The sequence below is a fragment of the Dicentrarchus labrax genome, unplaced genomic scaffold (assembly GCF_905237075.1).
Source record: "Dicentrarchus labrax unplaced genomic scaffold, dlabrax2021, whole genome shotgun sequence".
Taxonomy (NCBI): Eukaryota; Metazoa; Chordata; class Actinopteri; family Moronidae; genus Dicentrarchus; species Dicentrarchus labrax.
The window spans coordinates 2215082-2237432 of record NW_026136720.1 but is presented as its reverse complement, the minus strand read 5'-3'; the positions used below and the strand labels follow the sequence as shown (position 1 = coordinate 2237432).

Genomic DNA, 22351 nt, shown 5'->3' with positions numbered 1-22351 from the left:
GGTTTTGATTTATGAATAAAGTTCTAAAGTTTGATTAAAATAACGAGAGAATGAGAGAACAAGCTGTCAGTGAATCCAAACAATCACTGAGGGTCAGTATGAGCGACATTAAACTGTGGTTTCCTGACTCTGTGTCCGTCCAGCCACGCCCGGGTGCTGCTGCTGTGGTCTGGCTACTCTCTGCAGCCGCCTGGTCCGCAGCCAGGGCCGCCACACTGCCGCCTTCATGGCCGCTGAGGTGAGACTCTGTCTGTCTGTCTGTCTGTCTGTCTGTCTGCAGCCTATGGGGCGTTATCTTTACGGAGAATGTGATAGGAATCACAGCGGGAGATTTTCATTGAATTAACACCTGAAGTTCTCATTTCCTGCAATATTGAGCCTTCAGTCATGATCAATAAAGCTGCTCTTTCACTATAAAGCTCAGTTCACTCACTGTCATATATAATATATATAATCAGGTATAAAGAAAAGAACATTTTTATAAATGAGGCTCCAGAATTGAAGCGTTTCTGTTGATCTCTGTTCCCTCTTCAAAGCCACCAGACTCCATTAACAAAAACAGTCATTTTAGCTCACAGGTGACAGAAGTGCTGACCGCCGTCTACTGGACATACCTCATACAACCCCACTTCAAAACACAAACTGTCCCTTTAAGACTTTAAAAGTGTGAAGATCAGTCGTGGAGATTTCTTGACTGAAGTTTAATCTCCCGCTGGGAATTACTTTTTCTTCTTCTTCTCATTTATAATCAAAAACGTCTGTAAACTGTCACCAGGTGTTTCCTTATTCTGATCTCTGTCTACAGCCGCAGAGAGTTCGCTGCATTGATGTCGCTGAATAAAGTTTCCTGTGTGCTGACCTTCTGTCTGTGTTTCAGTGTATGTTGGTGACCGTGAGGACGTTTCCACACTTCCTGTTCAGGGCCGATATGACCCTAACCCTAACCCTTATTATCTCACAATTTAACTTATTATCTCACAATTTAACTTATTATCTCACAATTTAACTTATTATCTCACAATTTAACTTATTATCTCACACCTTATGAGAGATTTTAACGAGCTTACTGGCGATAGATTATTAGCTACCTAGTTAGCGAGCGTTACTGACATATTGTCACCCGTTAGCTAACTAACTAGCTAACAATTAATGTAAACTAGCTTTCACCTTTAAATTATTCTATAAAATAAAATGTGATCACAGATTTCGGAGCGAACCAACCGATCACAGTTTCAATTAAAGTCCTCATCAATATGACTTCTCACCGCACAGACAACATTTGTTTAATGAGACTTTAACTGGCTGTGAAATTACAACGCGAACCGACACTGAGAGTCTTCTGGAAGGTCGGAGAACGTTTCTTCAGATTTAATGTGCAAATATGTGAATAAATAAAAATCAGTTTCATTGATACGGTTTGTAAATGTCGTTCTCCCGGTCTCTCTCAGGTCTTCAGTAACATCTGGTTGTCCATGGCGAGTCTCGTGACCTTCATGCAGCTTCGTTTCCTCATTCAGCGAGGGTCGATCCGTATAATAATCTGTATGAAACATCTGTTTACCCAACTATAAAATAATATTATGACAAAATAGCTGCTGTGAAAACGTTTTTTTTACAATGAGGTCAGATTAATAAATTATTTTAAACGAATATCTGTGTTTCGTCTTTCCAGGTTTTCTGTGGCGTCCGCAGAAGAGCTCGCAGACAATAACGACGGGATGTGATGAGTTCGGCTCAGAAACTGCCCTGTGGTCACCTCTTCCACAGGTACGGGGGGGCAGAAGACAACTGTGGGTAACGTGGTAATTACAGTTAGAGCTAAATGCACTTGAGAAACATAATAATAAAGAGTTAGACTAATGAATAAATAAACACCTAAGGGAAACAGTTACGAGATTAAATAACGGAACAATAAAATGTGACTTGGGAATCATTAAAGTAATGAGATACAGTAAAGTAAATGAAGTAAATCAGTTTTCATGTCTGAGTTGTAACATTTAGTAAAAAGCTGAAAGTTTAAAGTTAATAAGCGAATATCTGAAGAACTTTATTGATCCCTGGGGGAGAATTTGCGAGATAGATAACGTAGATTGTTGATCGCTGAGTGTTTGTGTGTCCTCAGTTCGTGTCTGCGCTCCTGGCTCGAACAGGACACTTCATGTCCGACATGTCGGATGTCCCTGAACATCGGAGAAGGAGGTGAGACACGTGAGACGAGGGAGGCGGCTGCTGACAACATGGCTGCCGGCTCCGAAGTCGACGCTCGGCCGCACCTCAACCAGCTCCACCACTTCTTCCACTTTGACGGTGAGACAGTAAACCAGTGCTGTACTCGTCCACATTGACCTTTTTGAATCCTGTCCTCCATCGGTTTCTGTCCAGGGATAGAAAAGTTGTGTCTGACCTTTGACCTTGTGTTCGCGGGTTCTCGTATTGCCAGCTGGTTGCCCAGTTTCTCAGTGGAAGTTATGGCCACCACCAACTTTCTGGGCGTCGCAGCCATCAACCCATCTCAGATCAACACCATGGTGAGTTTACAGACCAGACTGCAGTACCCCGAAACAACCAGCAGGAAAATCACTGACGTATAGTTTAAACTTTACTCAGAGATCTTTTCCACGTCAAAGTTAGGTCAAACTTGATCTGATTGTTTTATAAACGCGGCTCACTGACTCCAGGTGTGTCTGTGTGTCTCAGGCTCTGCAGATCAAGGAGATGTTTCCTCAGGTTCCCCTCCAGTCGATCCTGCAGGACCTGGAGATCACCCGATCCCTCGAGGTCACCACCGACAACATCCTGGAGGGACGAATCCAGACCGCCGCCCCGCCACCGGTCAGTCTCAGTAGGATATCAGCTGAAATGTGTCAGAAGCTGGTGTATGGTTGTTTTTGCATATTTGACAGCAGCAGTTTCGGCTCTGATGCGTCGGGCTCTTGAACTCTGTCTTTGAACCAAAAATATCTGTATTCGCCATATAAACCCTAAACCGTAGAGCAGAGTGTTTTATTTTGTGTCTGTGGGCCACAGCAGCTCCTCCCCACACAGCACAAAAAAACCCTCCGATAGGCGCACGTTTTTTACTCAAAGTTCAATATTTTCAACCCGTCTGCGGCGCCCAATTTGTGTTTATATGCGTCTTTGTATTGACTTTGTATCGCAAATAATTTTCTTCACCTCTGGTGGGAACGCAGCGTATCGACTAGCAGTAGTTCCCCCCCACAAAGCTTCACAGGGGGTCGTGAGGCCTTCTTGATTTTAAAGGGTGTAAGAAAAATTCTAAAAATATACACAGTAAGCAGATAATTCAGAATTCGGTTCACTTCTGTGAAGAAAACTTTAAAACATTTTCAAGTTTCCCTTATTCTTTATGATGTATAAGCTGAACACAAACTACACTGACAGAGCTTCAGTCTCTGATCAACAGCTTAGCGATAGAACAAAGAGACAAAGAAGCATATTAAGTCTGTATGATTGTTAAAAAATACATAATACAGACAGAGAAATCAGGAAAACTGATCTCTGATTAATATTTACAGGAAATGATCAAACTTCCTGCAGTTATTGAGTCCACTGTTTGGTTCATTGAACAGTTTATCAGCTGTTAGTGTTGAATTTAATATGAAATATCCATAAAATCATTCAGTTTACTCAGTGGTAGGACGGTCGGGAACCAGCCGACTTTTAGGGTTCAGCTCCGTTAACATCGTAAACCTTCTGCAGTTTAACAAAGAAACATCTTAAAAACACAGTTTCCTCTCTCGTCAGGTCTCCGATCAGCAGCTCATCCAGGTGACTCCTCCCCCCGAGGACGAGGGCGGAGCGGGAAGAGGAGGACGAGACGGAGGGCGAGGAGGAAGATGAGGAAGAGAGCGAGGCTGCGGAGGAGAAGACAGACGAAGATGCAGAGAATGTGGATGTTCGGTTTTGTGGGTCAGCGGTGCAGCGACAGGAGCTGCTGCTGCTTTTATTCTCTGCTGTCGTAGAGTCTCTGCTCTCACACATGGGATGTTACACCAAACCTTGAACGCTCATAAATGATCAGCCAGATTTTAAACTGAAAAGGCAAAAATGTTCCAGAAACAATAATCTGGTTCCTCTGGTTCCTCTGGTTCCTCCTGGTGCTCCACAAGAATCCTCCGGGCCCGAATGAAAACAACCAATCAGATTAGAGAAAGATAGTTGACAGTTGAGTCTCATTCTCAGGTTGGCAAATACAGACGCTGGAAATGAGACTCAACTATCCTCAAAGCTTCCAACCCAAAGCGTCTTTCTGCCGTCTGGAGGTGAGCAGAGCGAGAGAGAAGAAGGATGAGAAAGGATCTTATGGAGTTTGTAAATGATCTGAAGCTCCAGTCTGAGCTCCGTCAGCGTCCTCTGCTCTGATTAAAGGTTAAAATAACTCCGCTCTGCACCGACATGCATGTTTCCTGCTCTGCGCTGACCTTTCTTCCCCTGAGCCGCTGTAGGAGGTTTAAAATCTTGGTTCCCGTGGTTTTCGGCTGCTCGTTATCTGCGACCCTGACGAGCCTTTGAGCTGTGGCTCCATTAGTGAAACCACAGCGGGCTTTTTAACTGATGTAGCCCATTTACTACAAATCACCTGCACTTTACATCACCGCCGAGAGTTTCCAGGATTTATGTCCGTCCTCGCAGGCAGCTGCTCACATCAGAGTGACGGTGTGCAGGTAGATCCATCACTCCTGCTCGGCTTTATCTGTAACATTACTGTACTACTACAGTTTTCACTTCACTTTTATGTCTACCTTTTTAAAATCTACCCCCAAAATCCATTTTTATAGATCTGCTCTCCTCCTACTCCCATTTGCTTTTTGTTTTACTCACACTGTCGTCTCATTTTACTGCTTCATCTCTCGATATTTGTCACAATATTACTGTCTTATGGTCGTCTATAAGCTGAAAATTTACTTTTATCTTCTTTCTCTTAAAAGCACCCTTCACTTCTTTCTTAAAAAGTGCTGTTGGAGTTGAATTGTTATATTTCTATTATTAGTTTAAAGGAATTCAACACAGCAATAAACTAAAGTCCATCTATTAATATGTTTCAGGACAAACTGATGGTGACAAAAACAAAACTTCAACATTATGGACCAAAAAATACAACTAACCACAAACAGCTGTGATATCACTCAACACCAGCCTCCATAGACAGAAACACTTAATTTACCTCACATATAAAAGTGGAAGAAAACCAAACAAAACTGTTTTAAACCGTTCCTTTTAGTGTTTCCAACAATCAGCAACTCTGGTTTGGTGGAAATAAATCCTTAATTCAATTCAGTTCAATTCAGTTTTATTTGTATAGCACCAATTCATAACAGAAGTTATCTCAGGACACTTTTCAAATAGAGCAGGTCTAGACCGAACTCTTTAAAACATTATTTACAGAGACCCAACAGTACCACCATGAGCAAGCACTTGGCGACAAGGGCAAGGAAAAACTGCCTGTTAAAAGGCAGAAACCTAGGACAGATCCTTCGGCTCTAGGTGGGTGGTCGTCTGTCTCGACCAGTTGGGGTGAGAGAGAGAGAGAGAGAGAGAGACAGAGAGAGAGAGAGAGAGAGAGAGAGAGACAGACAGACAGACAGACAGACAGACAGACAGACAGGTGCACAGCAACAACAGTATTGGCAATGGCAATCTAGCAGGACCATGGCAGGAGGCTCCACCAGGATCGATGAGAACCTGCGAGACGAGAAAGCACAAGAACTCCGGGGAAGAAGTGGAGTTAGTAACATGCATTAATGGAACATGAATGAGTGCAGAAAGAGAGAGGAAGAGAGGAGCTCAGTGCACCATGGGAAATCCCCCCGATAGTCTAGGCCTATAGCAGCATAACTAAGGGATGGTTCAGGACTCACCTGATCCAGCCCTAACTATAAGCTTTATCAAAGAGGAATGTCTTAAGCCTACTCTTGAATGTGGAGAGGGTGTCTGCCTCCCGAACCACAACTGGAAGCTGGTTCCACAGGAGAGGAGCTTGGTAACTGAAGGCTCTGGCTCCTGTTCTACTTTTAGAGACTATAGGAACCACAAGTAGCCCAGCATTCAGAGAACGTAGTGTTCTAGTGGGGTAATAGGGTACTATGAGCTCTTTAAGATATGAAGGGGCCTGACCATGATTCACCGACGTAGATGATAAAAACAGCAGTTTCAGTCGGAGCAGACCGGCTATGGAAACAAACCACAGAGAGGCTGCGATACAACACAGGCAGAGGGAGAGAGACACCATGTGACTGTATATAGAGAATAGCTATTAAATCTTACAGATAACCTTTAGCAAATATGTATCTAACAGAGTCCTTTACCTCTGAACCTCCTCTGCAGGGACTACCTGACCAGGAGCTCCAGGTCCTCGGACGCCAGCGCTCGAATATCAGAGTTCATCTGATACTCGAGCCTCGTGATATCGAACTTCCTGCTCTGTGGCTGCAATGCATTCTGGTTCCTTTTTCTCTAAATTGATCCCTCTGCGTCCTCGTCCAGTGTTTATCAGTTCGTTATCGATCAGCTGGTGTTTAACTTTGACCTCTTCAACAACGTTCATGTTTATATTTTATTTACCGTTTGAATTACGTCCAAAATACAACGTTATCTTTTAAAACTACACAAGATTAAAGATATTATGTTAATATCAGTACGCTGTAAAACCTGATACACGTCTAACATTAAAAAGATAAATGAACATAAATTAATCCTCTAAAGGAAAATCACTCATTCACATTAATTGTTGAAGCAGCTCAGTTGTTTTGAGCGAACTTAAGTATTTTAAGTATTAGTGATATTTTCTTTAAATTTACTTTATATCATTAACAATATAATTATAATACTGGATAGCTTTTTTACTTTTTATATTTCAGTTTATTAATCATAATAATCCCAATTATGCATCCAATTAATTCTTAATGATCCCCAAAGTGAAAAGATTGGATCTCAGTCTTAAAAGAAAATTAATTGGCTACTATTTTATAATCATTGTTTTTATGGTTCTTCAGCTGTTTAGTTAATGTAATAATCTGCTTTAGTGGAAATAAACAGAGTAAACTCAATTTAAGTGGCAACATTTGTATTAGATTAATTTAAGTGACCTTATTCAGAAAATTTCTGTGAGCACATTTTAAATAAGTTTGGAGAAAAGCTACACGAGAGTCTAACGTCAATTAACTGAATTAAACAATAATTACTTGAGTTATTGTACTTAAATATCTTTAATAAACTTTGAGGCGGTTTCAGTTTGAGTTGAATTAACTCATCAGGTTTTACAGTGTTAGTTTATAAAGGTGGACTTTTCCTTTAATGACATTTATGTTTTAATAAGTTTATTCTAAAGATAAAACAGCAATAATGTAAATTATATTCAATATTTTAATGCCTGGTTCAGTGTTATTTCTCTTTGTTGTTGTTTATTTGTTTACAATGACTCGCAGTGTATTTATGCTTCAGTGTGTTTGTTATTGTTTTATTATGTTCAAACTGTATTAATGAAACTCTGCATGAAGAGTTTTAATTATCTGTTACTGGTTTTAATGGTTTTAATGGTTTTTGCACGTTGGCACCTTCACACAAGGTTTCTGTTTGTTTGTTTGTTCTTGTCTGGACTCTGTTCATGTTTACAGATTGTATAAATACTTTTGCATTTTGAAATAGAAAAACATTACTGTACAGAGGTTTGAAGAGTTTTTGTAAATAAACGATCGCACCAATAAACTTCTTCATTTGAACATTTGTGATGCTCGCGTGGTCAATTTAAAAGCAGCTGGTTTATAAAACATATTAATATTAACAGCCCTTAAAACCAAGAAGGATTCGCAACCACCCTGTGAAGCTGTGGCGACCCCTAATGGGGGTCCTGACCCCCAGGTTGGGAACCACTGGCTGCAGCACCAGTTTCACCAACAAAATAACAAATAATAATAATCAATAGAGTTCTAATAATAAAAGTTTATTTACAGGTTTAAAGCTACGATAGGTTGATGCATTGTTGTATTTCTCTTTACAACCTGACAGAAATCAATAAATCAATAAACATTCTACAGTCTTTACTTTTACATGTAACAGAGTATTTCTGTACTGTGCTGTTATTACTTAAAAATCTGAGTACTTCGTCCACCCTTCAGTTAAATTAATTTAGCTTCAGATTCACTAAGTAAGAGACGTTCACTCACTGAGTTATTGGGAGTTTAAGGACATGTGATCAATGCTGCAGAGCGTCAGACGGAGGAATTAAAGGCACAAACATTCTTCATCAGAGAGGTCAACAGTCTTCCTCACTCTGCTGAGGAGATGTGGTTGAAAGATTTGGAAAAAGGTGGATAAGTGGAGATTAGTCCTACTTACAGTTCCTCTTCCAACCAGCAGGGGGCAGTCACAGCTCACGTCCTCTTCGACTCCTCCTGTTGAAATAATAATATTTGTGTGAGTGTAGAGTTGAGTGATTTTTTTTCCTCCCTCTCTCAGATTACAATCGCCACAGGCAACTCAACATTATAATTTCTAATTACTGTAATTATTTTAGATGCTTCAGGGAGAAAAATCTTTATCTTGTTCGTGTGTCACATAAAACCAGAGAGAAAGAACAGCGTAATTAAAGAAACAGTGAATGAAGTCTCCTGATTTTGTACAATGTGTCTCTAATTTCACATTGATCAGCATTTAACAAACAAACTGAATCACAGCACTGAATATATATATATATATATATATATATAAATTTAGTCATATATATTCAGTGCTATTTTTGTTTTGTTGTTTTAAATGTGTAAGTTTATAATAATTTTGAGGCAGGTTTTGGTTTAAAAAAAAAAAAAAAATTAAAAAAAAAAAAAATTAAAAGTTGGGGATTAGGCTAGAAATGCTCGTGTCTGTGCCGCAGCGTAATAAAAATATCCATATATATAGTCACATCTTGAGTTAGCTAATCAGAATCAGAAATACTCAAAGAGGTTTTAAACTTATTTTAGTGTAGTTCATGTTTTCTTAAAGTTGTGTTTACGTGTCATTTTCATACTTTTCTTTGTTTATTTTGTTTCTTGTGTTCATTTTCTTTAATCTTTTTTTAAAGATTTAAAGTTTAATCTTTCGCACTTTGAATGGCCTTTCTGTGAAGAGATTCAGGCTTGTAATGGACAAAGACGGCGGCCCGAGTCGTAAACAGGAACCTGAACGACGCCACAGAAAAGATCCACGTATCGGCCGTTAATGGTTACATTTATCCCCCGAAGCACGATTTCAATTTTTCAAGTGATGGTACGTCAAACGGCGTGTTCGTGGTGTCGAATTCGGACGATACAGGAAGTTGCCATAACTACTTTGTCCAAACTTAATGAAACTTCACGTCTGATAAGAGTCTCGCCCTGAACACATCTACGTACCAATATTCAGTCACACTCATAGCGCCCCCTACTGGAAACAGGAAGTGAGCCTTGATTTATGTGACAAGCTGGCGGATATCGCAGCGCGCCGTTTATATTTAGACGAATGGAGCGCTCTCTACCTGCCCTCGCAGCCATGTTTGCTTCCACCTTACAGGGTTGTGTTTAAGGTCGTGGGATACTTAAGGTTTGAACTTTCCCATGCTCGCTCACCTGCTTACTTATCAAAACTTCACTGACCATCTCTGCAGGGTTTATCAGACTCCAGGTAGCCAACTTCAGACGTAGAAAGGTGGAGAATCGTGGAGTCCTTGATCTGTGTGACTCAGGGAGATTAGAGGCGAGCTGCAGAGTTCAGTCATGTTGTCTTTGCCCTCGACTCGGTTGTTTCAGATGTGAAACGGTCCATAAAACGTAGTTTGTTCAGCTTCTTCTGAGTCTGGGATTCCTGACTCACGTCGCGGCTTTTTAGGATTCAGCCTGACGGTGGGCAGCGAGGTTCAAAGAAAAAAGGCTGCGTGTGTTTGAAGTGAATAAAATGAACCTTCGGCAGAAGTATTCTCTAAAGCGATACATAGAAGGGTTTATTTGGACTGAATAAATTTGGGATGTATTTCACAGACTGTTTGCTTGCAGCTGTGAAAAACAGCACAGTTCTTTGGTTTATTGTGTCTGAACGTGCTTCTGTCTCACAAAGTAAAGCTTATCTTTAATTAAAGGACCTCAAAAGCTGAAAATGTGTAAAAACTATGAGAGCAACTTTTTCATAAAGTGTGAATAATGAAGTGTTTAATCTCCCGTGTTTCAGAGTCTGAGGAAAACAGTGTTTACTATACAGCCAAAAGTATGTAGACACTCACACATATAGTGTAATGAAGAAATGAGCAGGGTTTTATCGGGGGTTAATTCTCACCACAGAGGCAGCAGGTGAGGAGATAACCCCTCCCTTTTCCCCTCCTGACATCTACACCTGTGGCCTCCACCAACCACAGTGAAGAAACCTTAAACACATTTTAACTGTGAATCAGATAATAAACTGGAGAAAAACACTCCTCTGCTCCTGATTGCTTGGTTCAGCCTAACGAGGTTTACTGACACTGAGTCCTGTGAGAACACGCCCTGATTGGTAGAGTTTCAGAATAAAAGCACAACATGACAGAGAATGAACTTCCTGTTTTAGTTGAACTAAACTCAGTCAATGTGCATTAGTGTGTCACCGTATTGAGGGGGACGCTTCCCAGCTCCCTCACATACTGGAACCTGGTCTGGCTTACAGTTGGTGGTTCCGGTTTATCGGGACTGAGGTCCAGGGTCTGAGGACAGAAGATGTTGAACTCTAACATTACCGTTAGCGACAGTTAGCTTCTTTTAGCAACAAGTCCATCTGGAAACTCCATAAATCACCTCGGTACCGCTGTCTGTCTGTCTGTCTCAGAGGTTGCGTTCACTGGGAGGCTGCTGAGCCCCGTTCAGTTGCAGTACATTAGCAGTTAGCGGAGGACGTCAGAGGGAAAACCAGACAATATTCTCTCCATAAAATCTGATATCTGATATAATCTCTGATAAAGCTGTGTTTGTACAGTAATCAGTGAGCTCTGCTAGGTAGCCATGCTGTTAGCTAACTAACTAATGAATCTTCACTCTGATTGTTTGGTATAAAGTTACAAAGAAGATTGATTGATGGGTGAATGTTTTGGATTTTATTGGTAAAAAATGAAATAAAGTAAATAAGTAAATAATATAACATATAACTGAGGATGTGATCTAAACATTTAGTTCTGCTGTTTACTCAGGAGAGACACAATGATTGGATTTTATATAAAAGTACAAAGAAATTAAATTTTTGTGAATTTTTTGGCATAAATTGTTAAACACAATAAAATAAAATAAATAAATAAATAAATAATAAATAAACAATATAACGTCAGTACTGGCCCACAGACAGGTGAGACAGCTACATAAAAATGCCTTTTGATTGAATTATTCCTCATTCGACAGCTGAACTCCCTGAACGATGTGCATCAGAGGGGATTTATAAGTGTTGTAAACCCTGCGCTACCCTGCTGGGTTTACAGTTTACACAGTTAATACAGTTTATATTTCATTCTTGCTACATTCACAGGCGATGAGGGCCCCGCGGTGAAGCTGCGTTCTGATAAACTTCCATCCAAAGCAGCACAGCAGCTTCTCTTCATACATTTCACTGTTTATAGCTGCGGGGGGGAAGTGATCCTCTGACCCGGGTGGTGTGAGAGCCGAGCTCAACCTCCTGAGCTGCAGACTCTCTTCCATCTTCAGTAGGAGCTCCTAACGCCGAGCGCCTTCTGTTCCATCAGAGTCTGGCTTTTTATAAAGGTTGGAGGGCAGTCAGAGCGGCACAGTCAGCGCCCATCTTCTGCCTAAAGCTTGAAAATCCTCCAGAAATACTTCACAGCCCTCCTTCGCCAAGTCTCTCTTCCTCAAGTCCTCTAATTAACTGAGAGCACCAGTCGACCTCCTTCCTCCTTAAACCTGCAATATCAGTTTTTTAACCACTTCGAAGCAGCAGAGACAAGCTGCTTTAATATGATTAGTTGTTACCTGACAGCAGACAGGTGTCACTTTGTTTCCTGTATATTGTTTCATTCTTACACTTTAATAAAAATATTCACCTCACAGCTGAAAATTAAGCCGACATTTTCCATACGATATTCTTTATTATCAATGAAGCAGGAAACTATGAGAGACTGTATTATGGTATGTTGTTATTTAGCTAATGTCTCTCGTGTTTTCAAGCTACACTTTATTTGTTTGTATGTTAATGCGATGATTTAGTTCCTTTAACGTTATGATAGATCTATAACGTCACTAACAGTAAATTAGCTTAACTGTGACAACACCTTAACTAAATTAACTTCATTTTCTGATGATCAAGTTTGTTGTTAAATGTTTTTTCTAAAAGTTTTAATAGAAATTAAATGTATGTTGTTTTATAGCTAAAGGTTTTTAGTTAGCCAAACCTACTAGGTTGGCAAAATGCTAGCACCAGCAGGTCTACAATAGTTAGTGAGTTAGTATCTATTCATTAAACCTTTCAAATAGAGCCGGTCCAAACTATTTAAATTATTTACAGTTCCCACTGATGCACCTGAAAGCATATGTTAGGAAGCTAGCTAGCTGATGTTTTGTTACAGTTTGTTAACGTTTTTAGCGTACTAATGCTAAGTGACCCTTCCTAAGTCCCGTTCCTTTTCACCGCTGTGCTCCAACAACAGTTGAGTCAACTTCCTCCTTTCCTGTACGTAGATATGCTACATGCTAGGCTAATCTATGTTGGAAAGACAACCACATTTTGAAGATGGTTAAAAGATTAACGATTGATTAGTTGGCTGATTAGCTAATGTATTGTTTACGTTTGGCTATCAGATTAATGTAGATTATTGATTGATGAGATTATGATGTGAGGTCTCCTTTAACCATATTTTAAATCTGGTTGTCTTTTAAACATAGATTAGCTATTTGGAGACAAACAAATGCAGTTAGAGTCATTCGGTAGAGACATTTCTTTATTAAAGGTCACATAATGATGTAGATATGTTGGGTTTTAATGTTTTTCTCCCATTGGCTTCAATACAACTGGCATTATAGTCTGGAACTGAAGACTTTTCCAGGAAGCTGTTCCAGGATTTGTTGAGATTTCCCAGTAAAATATCTCAGTTCCTGGGATTCAAACCCACGGTACATCAGATACACAAACGATCCTCAAGTCAACAAGTGTCTGTTTAATTAAACTCATTTACGGCCTCAGATTCGAACCATAAGTCCGTCCGTCTGATGAATCCACAGAATAAGAAAGGCAAAGTGAATATGAATGAGTGAGTGTTCATTTCCACCTGCTGCTCGTCTGTACACGGCGGGAGCGTCTCCGTGGCGAACGCCCTGAGGGAAACACAAACACGATATAAAACGTGTCAGCCAACACCATGCTGCACATTTGTTAATTACCCTATTTAACCTTCCACAAATTGCCTGTTGTTGCCACTGGTGCTGGAGATAGTCCAGGTCGGAGCGGTGTTCCCTCAGCGGGAGCGTCGGTGTTGTAATACAGAGCATCTGAACGCTGAGCCGCTTATCAGCTCGACCACGCCATCGCTCTCTCAGCAGGACTTAGAGCTGCTGAATTGAGTTTTCTAATTGGTTGTGCTGCGTACCAGGAGCCTCTGCAGGGGCCGCCGTGTTTGGCTTCGTTTTGAGAAACAGCCTGCCGGGGACTCGGCGTGTTGATACTGTTGACGTCCAGCTGAGAGGTTCAGTCCGTCAATAGCGGGGTCCATTTATCTGCCACAGGTTTGCTTTGGGGGCAGAGTAATAAAGGAGAGTGCTGCCACGCAGTTACAGGCGGGCAGGGATTTATTATTAACTGGGGATTAATATTAATAACTCATTTGTTATATTTCTATCGGTATGTGGTGTTGGTGCAGCTCCAGGTTGCTTCAATACTCTGTGATAATAATAATATTACTGCTGCCTGTTATATTAATAATGGACATGATAATGTATTTAAAGGTTTGCATAATTCAAGTTTAGTCCATTAACAATCAACAAAATACACAAATTCACAGTCAGAGAGTGAACGGGTTGTAGTGTAGCTTTGTCCCTCTGCTGCCTGTGGACTGATCTCTATGTGTCTCTATGTAGGATGAGGGTCAAAGGTTGTGACCTTTATGCTCCCGAGTGCCAACAGTGGGCAACACAGAGTCCAACACAGAGTCCACAACACAGAGTCCAACACAGAGTCCACAACACAGAGTCCAACACAGAGTCCACAACACAGAGTCCACAACACAGAGTCCAACACAGAGTCCACAACACAGAGTCCAACACAGAGTCCACAACACAGAGTCCAACACAGGCCAACACGGTCCACAACACAGAGTCCAAACAGAGTCCAACACAGGTCCAACACAGAGTCCAACACAGAGTCCAACACAGAGTCCACAACACAGAGTCCAACACAGAGTCCACAACACAGAGTCCACAACACAGAGTCCAACACAGAGTCCACAACACAGAGTCCAACACAGAGTCCACAACACAGAGTCCAACACAGAGTCCACAACACAGAGTCCACAACACAGAGTCCACAACACAGAGTCACAACACAGTCATATAGTTTAACTGACTACATTTCAAAGTAATCTGATCCAACACTGTCTACTGATCTGAAGATGAGATTAATATACTCACATGCTACTATGCTAAGTATATATAGCATAGCAAAGCAAACACAGCATATTAGCATGCTAACTTTAGCGCAGCAGCAACAACAACATGGGTGTTTCTACCTGTGGGCCGCACTGATACAATCTCCATGAAGTATCTCAGATTTAATTCTGTGTAATTGTCTGTCGAGCCGCTCCTTCCTGAACCAATAAAAACCAACATCAAACTCATAAAATAAATTAAACCCAGTAAAATATGAGCGCAGAAGGAACCACACTACGTCGTATCTCGACAGTAAAACCAGCAGGATAAAATCTAATCTCTGTAACAGCGATGAAAATGAATTTCCTGACGAGGAGGATTCTGCTGGTCTCAGCTCTTCAGGCAGGTCGAGTCTCGGGGTCGTGGCGGTAAAAGCCCATTTTCAGCTTCTAACAAATCTTACAAAGCGCCGCCTATTATTGAACTCCTCTTTCATCTGCAGCCCTCCTCCTCAACCCTCCCCGTCCCCTCTGAAGGGCTCAGCTGAGGGCCCCCGGGGGCCGGACGCCCTCCCTCACTGCCTCTGTCTCACTTGTCAGATGATGGTAGATATCAGAATCCATAATGAAGATGGAGGACGCCTCCCAGGAGGGCGAGCTGGTTCAAGAGCCGCTGACCTGCATCTCTAAGCGGCAGCTCGGCCGCTGTCACGACGCCTCTGAGTTATCACACTTCATGAATTGGTAATCTCTGAGGGGGGCGGGGCCCCCAGGGAAAGCTCTGAGGCGGGGGATCAAACAACAGAGAGGCTCAGAGACCAACAGTTGGGATAAATTATATATATATATATATATATATATCTATTTATAAAGAAAGCCTTTTTTTTACACAGATTTAGAAACAGGAGAAGGAAGTTAAGTTAAAATATGTTCATAAATATTCAGAGTAACTTGTTTTTGTATTGTAGTATAGTGTAATGTGTTTCTGCAATACAGATATTTTAACAAATTAAATAATTATTTCAGTTTATTTCTCATTACATAAATTAAATAGAGGCTGGGGGGGTCATCTAGAAAAAATTAAAATGTGTGTGCCTTCTATCACTGAGTTATACATAAATAAAATAAGTAAATATAATCCCTATGTAATGGTGGGGGGGGCAGATCAAACAGAGGCTGCTCTGGGTTCAAGTGCGCTCTTTGAATCAAGACATCAATCATTGTGTGACTCATCTGGCATTAAAGGAACACACACAGTTAATGATGTTGTCAATACTCTCTATACTTATCGACTATTATGGGATTGCCATGGAAACATAATCACACAGCTGTAAAGCTCCCAAGTCACAGGCAACAAAACTAGATGCTGTCAGCCAATCAGCATCCGAGTCACAGACCGGTTTCAGTTTCACTTTCAGACTGTGGCTGCTCTCGTCTCGCTGCTGCGTTTAATTATAATCCTCAATAGTCCAAAGTCAAAGCTAACATTACTACTGTGGAATATATTGTTATATTGTGCTTTCAGCTGGCGAAGGTTAGCTCACGCTAGCAAAATACTATCTGAGTTAGTTAGTTGGTTGCTTCGTGGTGATGGCTGATGGCTGATTTGTAAACAGCGAGCTAGTTATTAGCATGGAGCTAACGGTCCAAATAAAATATAGGAACATTGCAGATAGTAACGTTATTCTAAATATGATTGTCAGTTATGTTACAGCGTTCAGTGTTTGTCTCTGTTGGCCGACGCCCAGGATGCAGTTCACTGAACGACCACTGGTGGCGCTGTTAGCTACAGTTCACTGAAAGACCACTGGTGGCGCTGTTAGCTACAGTTTAATGAACGACCACTGGTGGCGCTGTTAGCTACAGTTCACTGAACGACCACTGGTGGCGCTGTTAGCTACAGTTTAATGAACGACCACTGGTGGCGCTGTTAGCTACAGTTTAATGAACGACCACTGGTGGCGCTGTTAGCTACAGTTCACTGAACGACCACTGGTGGCGCTGTTAGCTACAGTTTAATGAACGACCACTGGTGGCGCTGTTAGCTACAGTTTAATGAACGACCACTGGTGGCGCTGTTAGCTACAGTTTAATATTGTTCAAATGAAAAAGGCTATTTTGTTATTTAGGTATAAAGACTCTGGTTGTGCAGCTTCCTAACTTTGATATCTGTCTGTGTTTATCAAGACAAAGAACTCGTTAAAAGTTAAAAGATAAAAATTACTCTGAAAGCTCAGAAACAAAAAGAAACAAATCCAATACAAAAGAAAACGACAACATGAATAGATGAAGCCTTTTAAAGTTTCCTAAAATAAGTAAGAGAACCCAGAGTTTAGTCAATGGCACAATCCCCTTTCATTATGTGTTAATATATGATATTGAAAATGGGTTTTGCCATGCAGTGAGACTGAACGGAAACAGAAAAATACACTTTTCAACATCATCATCTCATGTGTACGTAGCTACAATGGACAGGAAGGAAATGTTGGGACAACATCTGGGAGCAGGTGACAGGGTTCAGTCCATCCACAGTTATTCTTTTATGGTCCCAACTCACTAAGAGACATTTATGAATCCTGTAACCTTTAAATCCAGAAAACACATTTAATTGTGGGATTGTTAACAGAGAATAAATGTACATACCGTAGAGTTGTACAGCGGCAGGAGCTATTTCTGGCATCTCTGGTCCCCGGAAGTCCCACTCGTTTCCCCCCATCGATAAAGTTTGGTGACTCACAGTCGGTTCACTCCTACGGCTCAGATTGGCATGAAACTCTCACGGCTGAATCATCAGCACAAAAGATGAACACAAGGGTCCCAAATTAACACCCAGCAAGTTCCAAATGCGGGTAAATGTTGGGTTTGGTGGAAAAATAAATCGGGCTCACCAGGCAGGTGAGAGAGGTCTCAAAATAAAACAGGAAATAAACCCAAAACCATGACACACTGTGCACCGAGACGGCCTCTCAACCCACTGAATGACTCAACATTAGGACTGTAAAGACTCACTGATACGGGTCGGAAATCGTTTTTAACGTTATAGATGCAACGACATCGGTACACAGACACCTGGATAACCGATCGAGGGTCCGATTCTAAAGGTATGAATCTGCTGACTGAAGCTTTGCTGCTAAGAGTGTCTCCACTGTCCTGAAAGGTAAAAGATCAACGCCAGGGTCTCGCCACAAGAGCGACCAGAGTAACATTAGCACAGTATGCCTCATCGACAGGATATACAGTCACCATCAAATCTAAAACCTAAAGTTTGAAAGACATTTGGATTCTATAAGAAGGAAGGAAAGTTGTGTGATGTGTAAGATCTGTCGGACAGCAACCACAAATCTTAACACTCACCTGGTGACAACTATGCAGGCTATGAGTCTGTGGACGATAATACAACTAGCGTTAGCTTTCCACAGTAACATTACATAAATAATACAGCGACTTATGGCAGCAAACACACACAAAGTAACTATTATACTGCAACCTGAGCTCATCTGCATACTGTATGTCAGAGATGCTAACAACCTTAGCCTTCTGAACGTCTCTGGTTACAGATATATCTGTGGGAGAAATCTGGTGCAACTTTTATTTTAAGGGCACAACGACCAGTTCAACACTGGCTGCGAGGGTAGTTAATTTTATTCCTGCCCTGCAATATCTGATAAATTGTTCAATCATTTTAAGTTTGGATGGTAGAAAAATGTTTACGCATGCATTTATTCATTGAACTACAGCCAGTGTAATATGTAGAAGAGTTTGGTCTTTTTCTTCTATATGCCATTAATTAATCATCAGTAGACGGTGGAGGTCAGTCACATTTTCCAAGCTGCTGACTGTGTTGAAGAGAGGTCAGAATGACATTTCGTTTAAGATTAGGACCTGGAGCGCTCGTGTTTGAACCTCCCCGCTGCGAGGGGAGATAAATGAGAGTAACCAGGCTTGGAAGAGACTATCCCCCTGACAGTTTTCTCAAGGACGACCGCCGCTCACCGACACCTCGAATACGATCAGGACTGTTTCATGGTGAGAAGAAAGTAGGATGACTGTGTGTAAATGTCAGGTGTCACATCCAGGCACCAAATAGCAGAGCTAAACACATTTATGAGTCAGTTATAACATATTTAATTATGAAGCTAAGATATGTGTTTCATTATCTCCCTGCAATATTATATTACAACTTATGAAGGATGTGTAAGAGGACTTTATGTAATTAGAGAGGATTTATTCAAGGCGAGCGTTGTGCAGATATGGATCTCTGAACCCTAATTCAACATGGATGGTAATACTGGCACTTTAATGTTATTACTAAAGGCTTTAAAGTCCAATAAGGGGCCATTTTCCCCCCCTCTTTCATTTGCTTTATCTAACCAGACGGTGACATCTGGAGATAATAAACTTTAATTTCTGTCTCAGCTGGGAAAAAAAGAAAAGAAAAGAAAACTTTATCAGAGAACTTGTTTTAAATATTTTATTTTTCAACACAACTTTCAAATTATTCTAGACGATCGGTCGTTATCTCTTCGAACCAAAATGTTTTTCATTGTCGAAGCATAATGTGCTGAAAAAAATTGGGCACGGTGCCGCGTGAGGAGCTCGCAGGGATGAAACGTATCAAAGCAGCACGTATATCAGCTTAGAAACTGCCGGAAGCTCACAGAGAGACAACGCACTGCTTTAATCTCTCTAATACACTCGGTTACATCATGGCCTACTGCTGCTGCTGGGTGTGGGAACCTTTCAACCTCCTCCTTAACTGGGTCGTGGCAAACAACGTCCGTTTGACCTCAAACCTTAAGAACTATCCAGAGTGTGGCCCTAAGCTTTTTTCCTCCTCTCATAAGAAGAAAAGCAGGTGGAGAGTAACTAATTATACGTTTCTGTAAGTGAAGCCCTCAGTGAAATAGGGCTGTCACTTTCTAACGTATTTCAAATCAGAAATGTTTGACGCCATTCGTTCTTACCACACCAATGGGCCACAAATCCTTACATATAAATCTTTGCAATGTTGCCTCAATACGGTGGTAAGCTAACATTAGCAAGCGAGTCCACGGATTTGTTATTCTGATGGAGTTAGACAGCCAGTTTCTACAAAGTTGACAGAAGCTTCTCAGATGCTTTGGTGTCGTGATTGTCCTCCATTTTAGTAGTAAATGACATAGTAAATGGACATGCTATAGGTCAATCGGATAGTGGAGCACCCTCTGCTAGAACGCAAGGCAAACTGCTCATTACACTTTAACCACGTTGGAACGATATTTTGAATAAAAAGTGACAGCCTTATAGTAAAATGATGGTGCATAGCGTAATTTTAGGACAGTTAAATGGTTTAACTGTTTAACTTGCCATTGGATGTGTTGCCTTCTTGTTGAAACATGGTCAACAAGTTTGTCAGTGTTTGTTTTTAGGTGTGGAATAGGCTCAATGTTGCCCCTTGTGGTCGTTGGGGGAAAGACACCCACTACAACTGAGGTTCTTGCCAACCATAAAGTAGCTGTAGCAGCGTTTCCATCCAAATATATCACCCGTTTTGACTTCCAAGTAGTTCTGCAAAAGATGGAAAACCAGAAGAAGAGGGCGCAACAAGATAATTAAAAGAGAGCAGGTCGAACCTCTAATTGTGAAAAACAATGCAGAAAACACGATGATATTAATGTGAGGAAGGTTACATCAGATCTGTGTGGACGATCACAGATGTATTATAATATTATATGGGTGTGACGAGGAGCCTGTCGGAGCATTAATGAACATTTTGTTAATGATTTGGTGTACCACAATGAGGTGAAGGAGACACCACGCTAGAAAACTTACTGGGACAATTGACACAAAGGTAAAATTAATATATTACAAAAGGTATTTTTCAACTTCTCAAGAGTAAAGACTAAGGATGAGTACTAACTGGTCAAAAGTCTGCGAATTCCTGGAGGGCCTGATTAGCATCTATTATTGGGCGGTAGGGTGTAGATCAAGAATAAATAAAGGTTGCTGTACTGGAGTTTGATAAAACTGTCTAAAACTGTGGTAATCTGGATGTCGAATGAGGGCTTCTATAATAGAGGCGCCGTTTTAAACAAAAAATCATATGGTGAGAAATCACACAGAAACCAGTTTCTACAACCACAGAAGCAGCATCAGAGATCAGAATGACTTAAAGGCAAGCTGGAGCAGCTCTCATATTTTCTACATCACTCAAACTTTCTGTTGCTCTTACATGTTAACTCTCCTCTGGGCGCTGATTGAAAGCGTTCTGGAAACTTTAAATGAAGTAGAAACAGATGAGGTAGGCTGAGGGAAAGACGGTTCATGACGCAGTAAATTAAACTTTACTTTTTAAATAATTTCCAGTCAGGGTCTTCTAAACCTCCCGGAGGAAATACAATTATAGAACTTGAATCGTTAAGAACTAAACAACTCAAAACTTTCTGCATGCAACTTGTGATAACTAATTGGTCTAATCTTGTTGTGGAGGTTTTGGTAATTTAAGTGTCTTCTTAAATCTGCCGAGTCATCCTGAATAATTGGCTTTAATTAGTAAACAGTGGAAATCTTCGCCTCATTGTATCTGATGGTTTGTTAAGTTGCTTTTGTTTTAGAGCATTTCTTAAGTGCTAAGCAATTATTGTTATCATTACAAAGATAATGACACAGCACTGCAATTCAAAAAAACAAAAAACTCCTGGTGTAACCCTTCAGAACATGAGAAGGTCGTCAGCAGCTCCCTCGCTGAGTAAATCTAATCCAGGCGTTTAAACATATGCATGTGTGCCCGACTCCAACTAATGAGTCGCTGAAAAGAGCTTCTCATTCGATAACAGACTGTGAACAGTAAAGACCTCTTTGGCTCAAGTTTCCACCAATAAATAGACATTTATTTTTTTACTTAATTTCAAAGAATTAGCAATTTTAAAAACGCTCTTATTAAATAAAAATAGCACAGGGAAGCTGCCTGATATGACACTGTAGCTCCTCTTGAATAGAGCTGAGCTTCCACAGATCTTTTCTACTGTCAGTGATGCTTTTAGCGTTATAGTAATGTCATCAGTTTGTTTCTCATCAGCCTGTATTATATGACAAAGGACACAAACATTTTAAAGGCAATGTGACAAAGGTGAGTTGGGATGACAATTGCTTCGTCTGCACAGTCCGATATGTGTGATTTACTGAAGGGAACAGAAGGTGGTATATCCATTAATGCTCTCTTCAAAGTCTACAAAAACATTTTACCTCAAGAACCCGGGAGTTGCTACGACTTTAGTTTTTTAACGTATTAGTTAGTGGACTAAAGGTAAGAGAGGCTAGCTTGTGCCCAGAAGGTTGTCGGCGGGATTAATCTGGGTGGGGAAAGTGAAGGAGTAGCCCTTTGAGCAAGGCTCCTAACTCCAGCTGCTTCAGTGGAGCACTGGTACTGGTACTGGGCAGCTTCCAGGTATTCATGTTATGATTAGTGGAAACACAAGCAATTGGACTCAAATACACGGCACGGGACAGGTTCGGTACATGGAAGGTCAGTCCACACAAGCAAACAAATCCAGTGGAAAAGGCAGGAAAACATTCAGTAATCCAAAAACCACACAGTAACACACAGGACGAGGAAAAAGGCTGGAACGTTTGACATCGAGGAACAAAAACAAACTGGCACTGAGGTAACACAGTGGATATTTAGGTGGGAAACTACTGAGACACAGGTAAAAACAACCAAAGGTGGGACAAACAATGTGATTAGGTTCCTTCAAAAGAAATACTTCCTCCTTCAGTGAACTTTCCCTGAAAAAATACATG

At 40.9% G+C, this 22351-nt stretch overlaps 1 protein-coding gene across 1 annotated transcript in view; it reads left to right on the top strand.

Annotated features, from left to right (window-relative positions):
- Positions 1-7739, top strand: part of LOC127353907 (E3 ubiquitin-protein ligase AMFR-like) — a 10149-nt gene extending 2410 nt beyond the window's left edge. The window contains exons 3-9 of the mRNA XM_051383508.1: positions 144-238; positions 1449-1542; positions 1673-1802; positions 2123-2309; positions 2427-2528; positions 2698-2832; positions 3766-7739. Coding sequence (XP_051239468.1) covers positions 144-238; positions 1449-1542; positions 1673-1802; positions 2123-2309; positions 2427-2528; positions 2698-2832; positions 3766-3861 — 839 coding nt within the window. The 3' untranslated portion in view covers positions 3862-7739. The remainder of the gene's footprint in view (positions 1-143; positions 239-1448; positions 1543-1672; positions 1803-2122; positions 2310-2426; positions 2529-2697; positions 2833-3765) is intronic.
- Positions 7740-22351: the final 14612 nt, after the last annotated feature.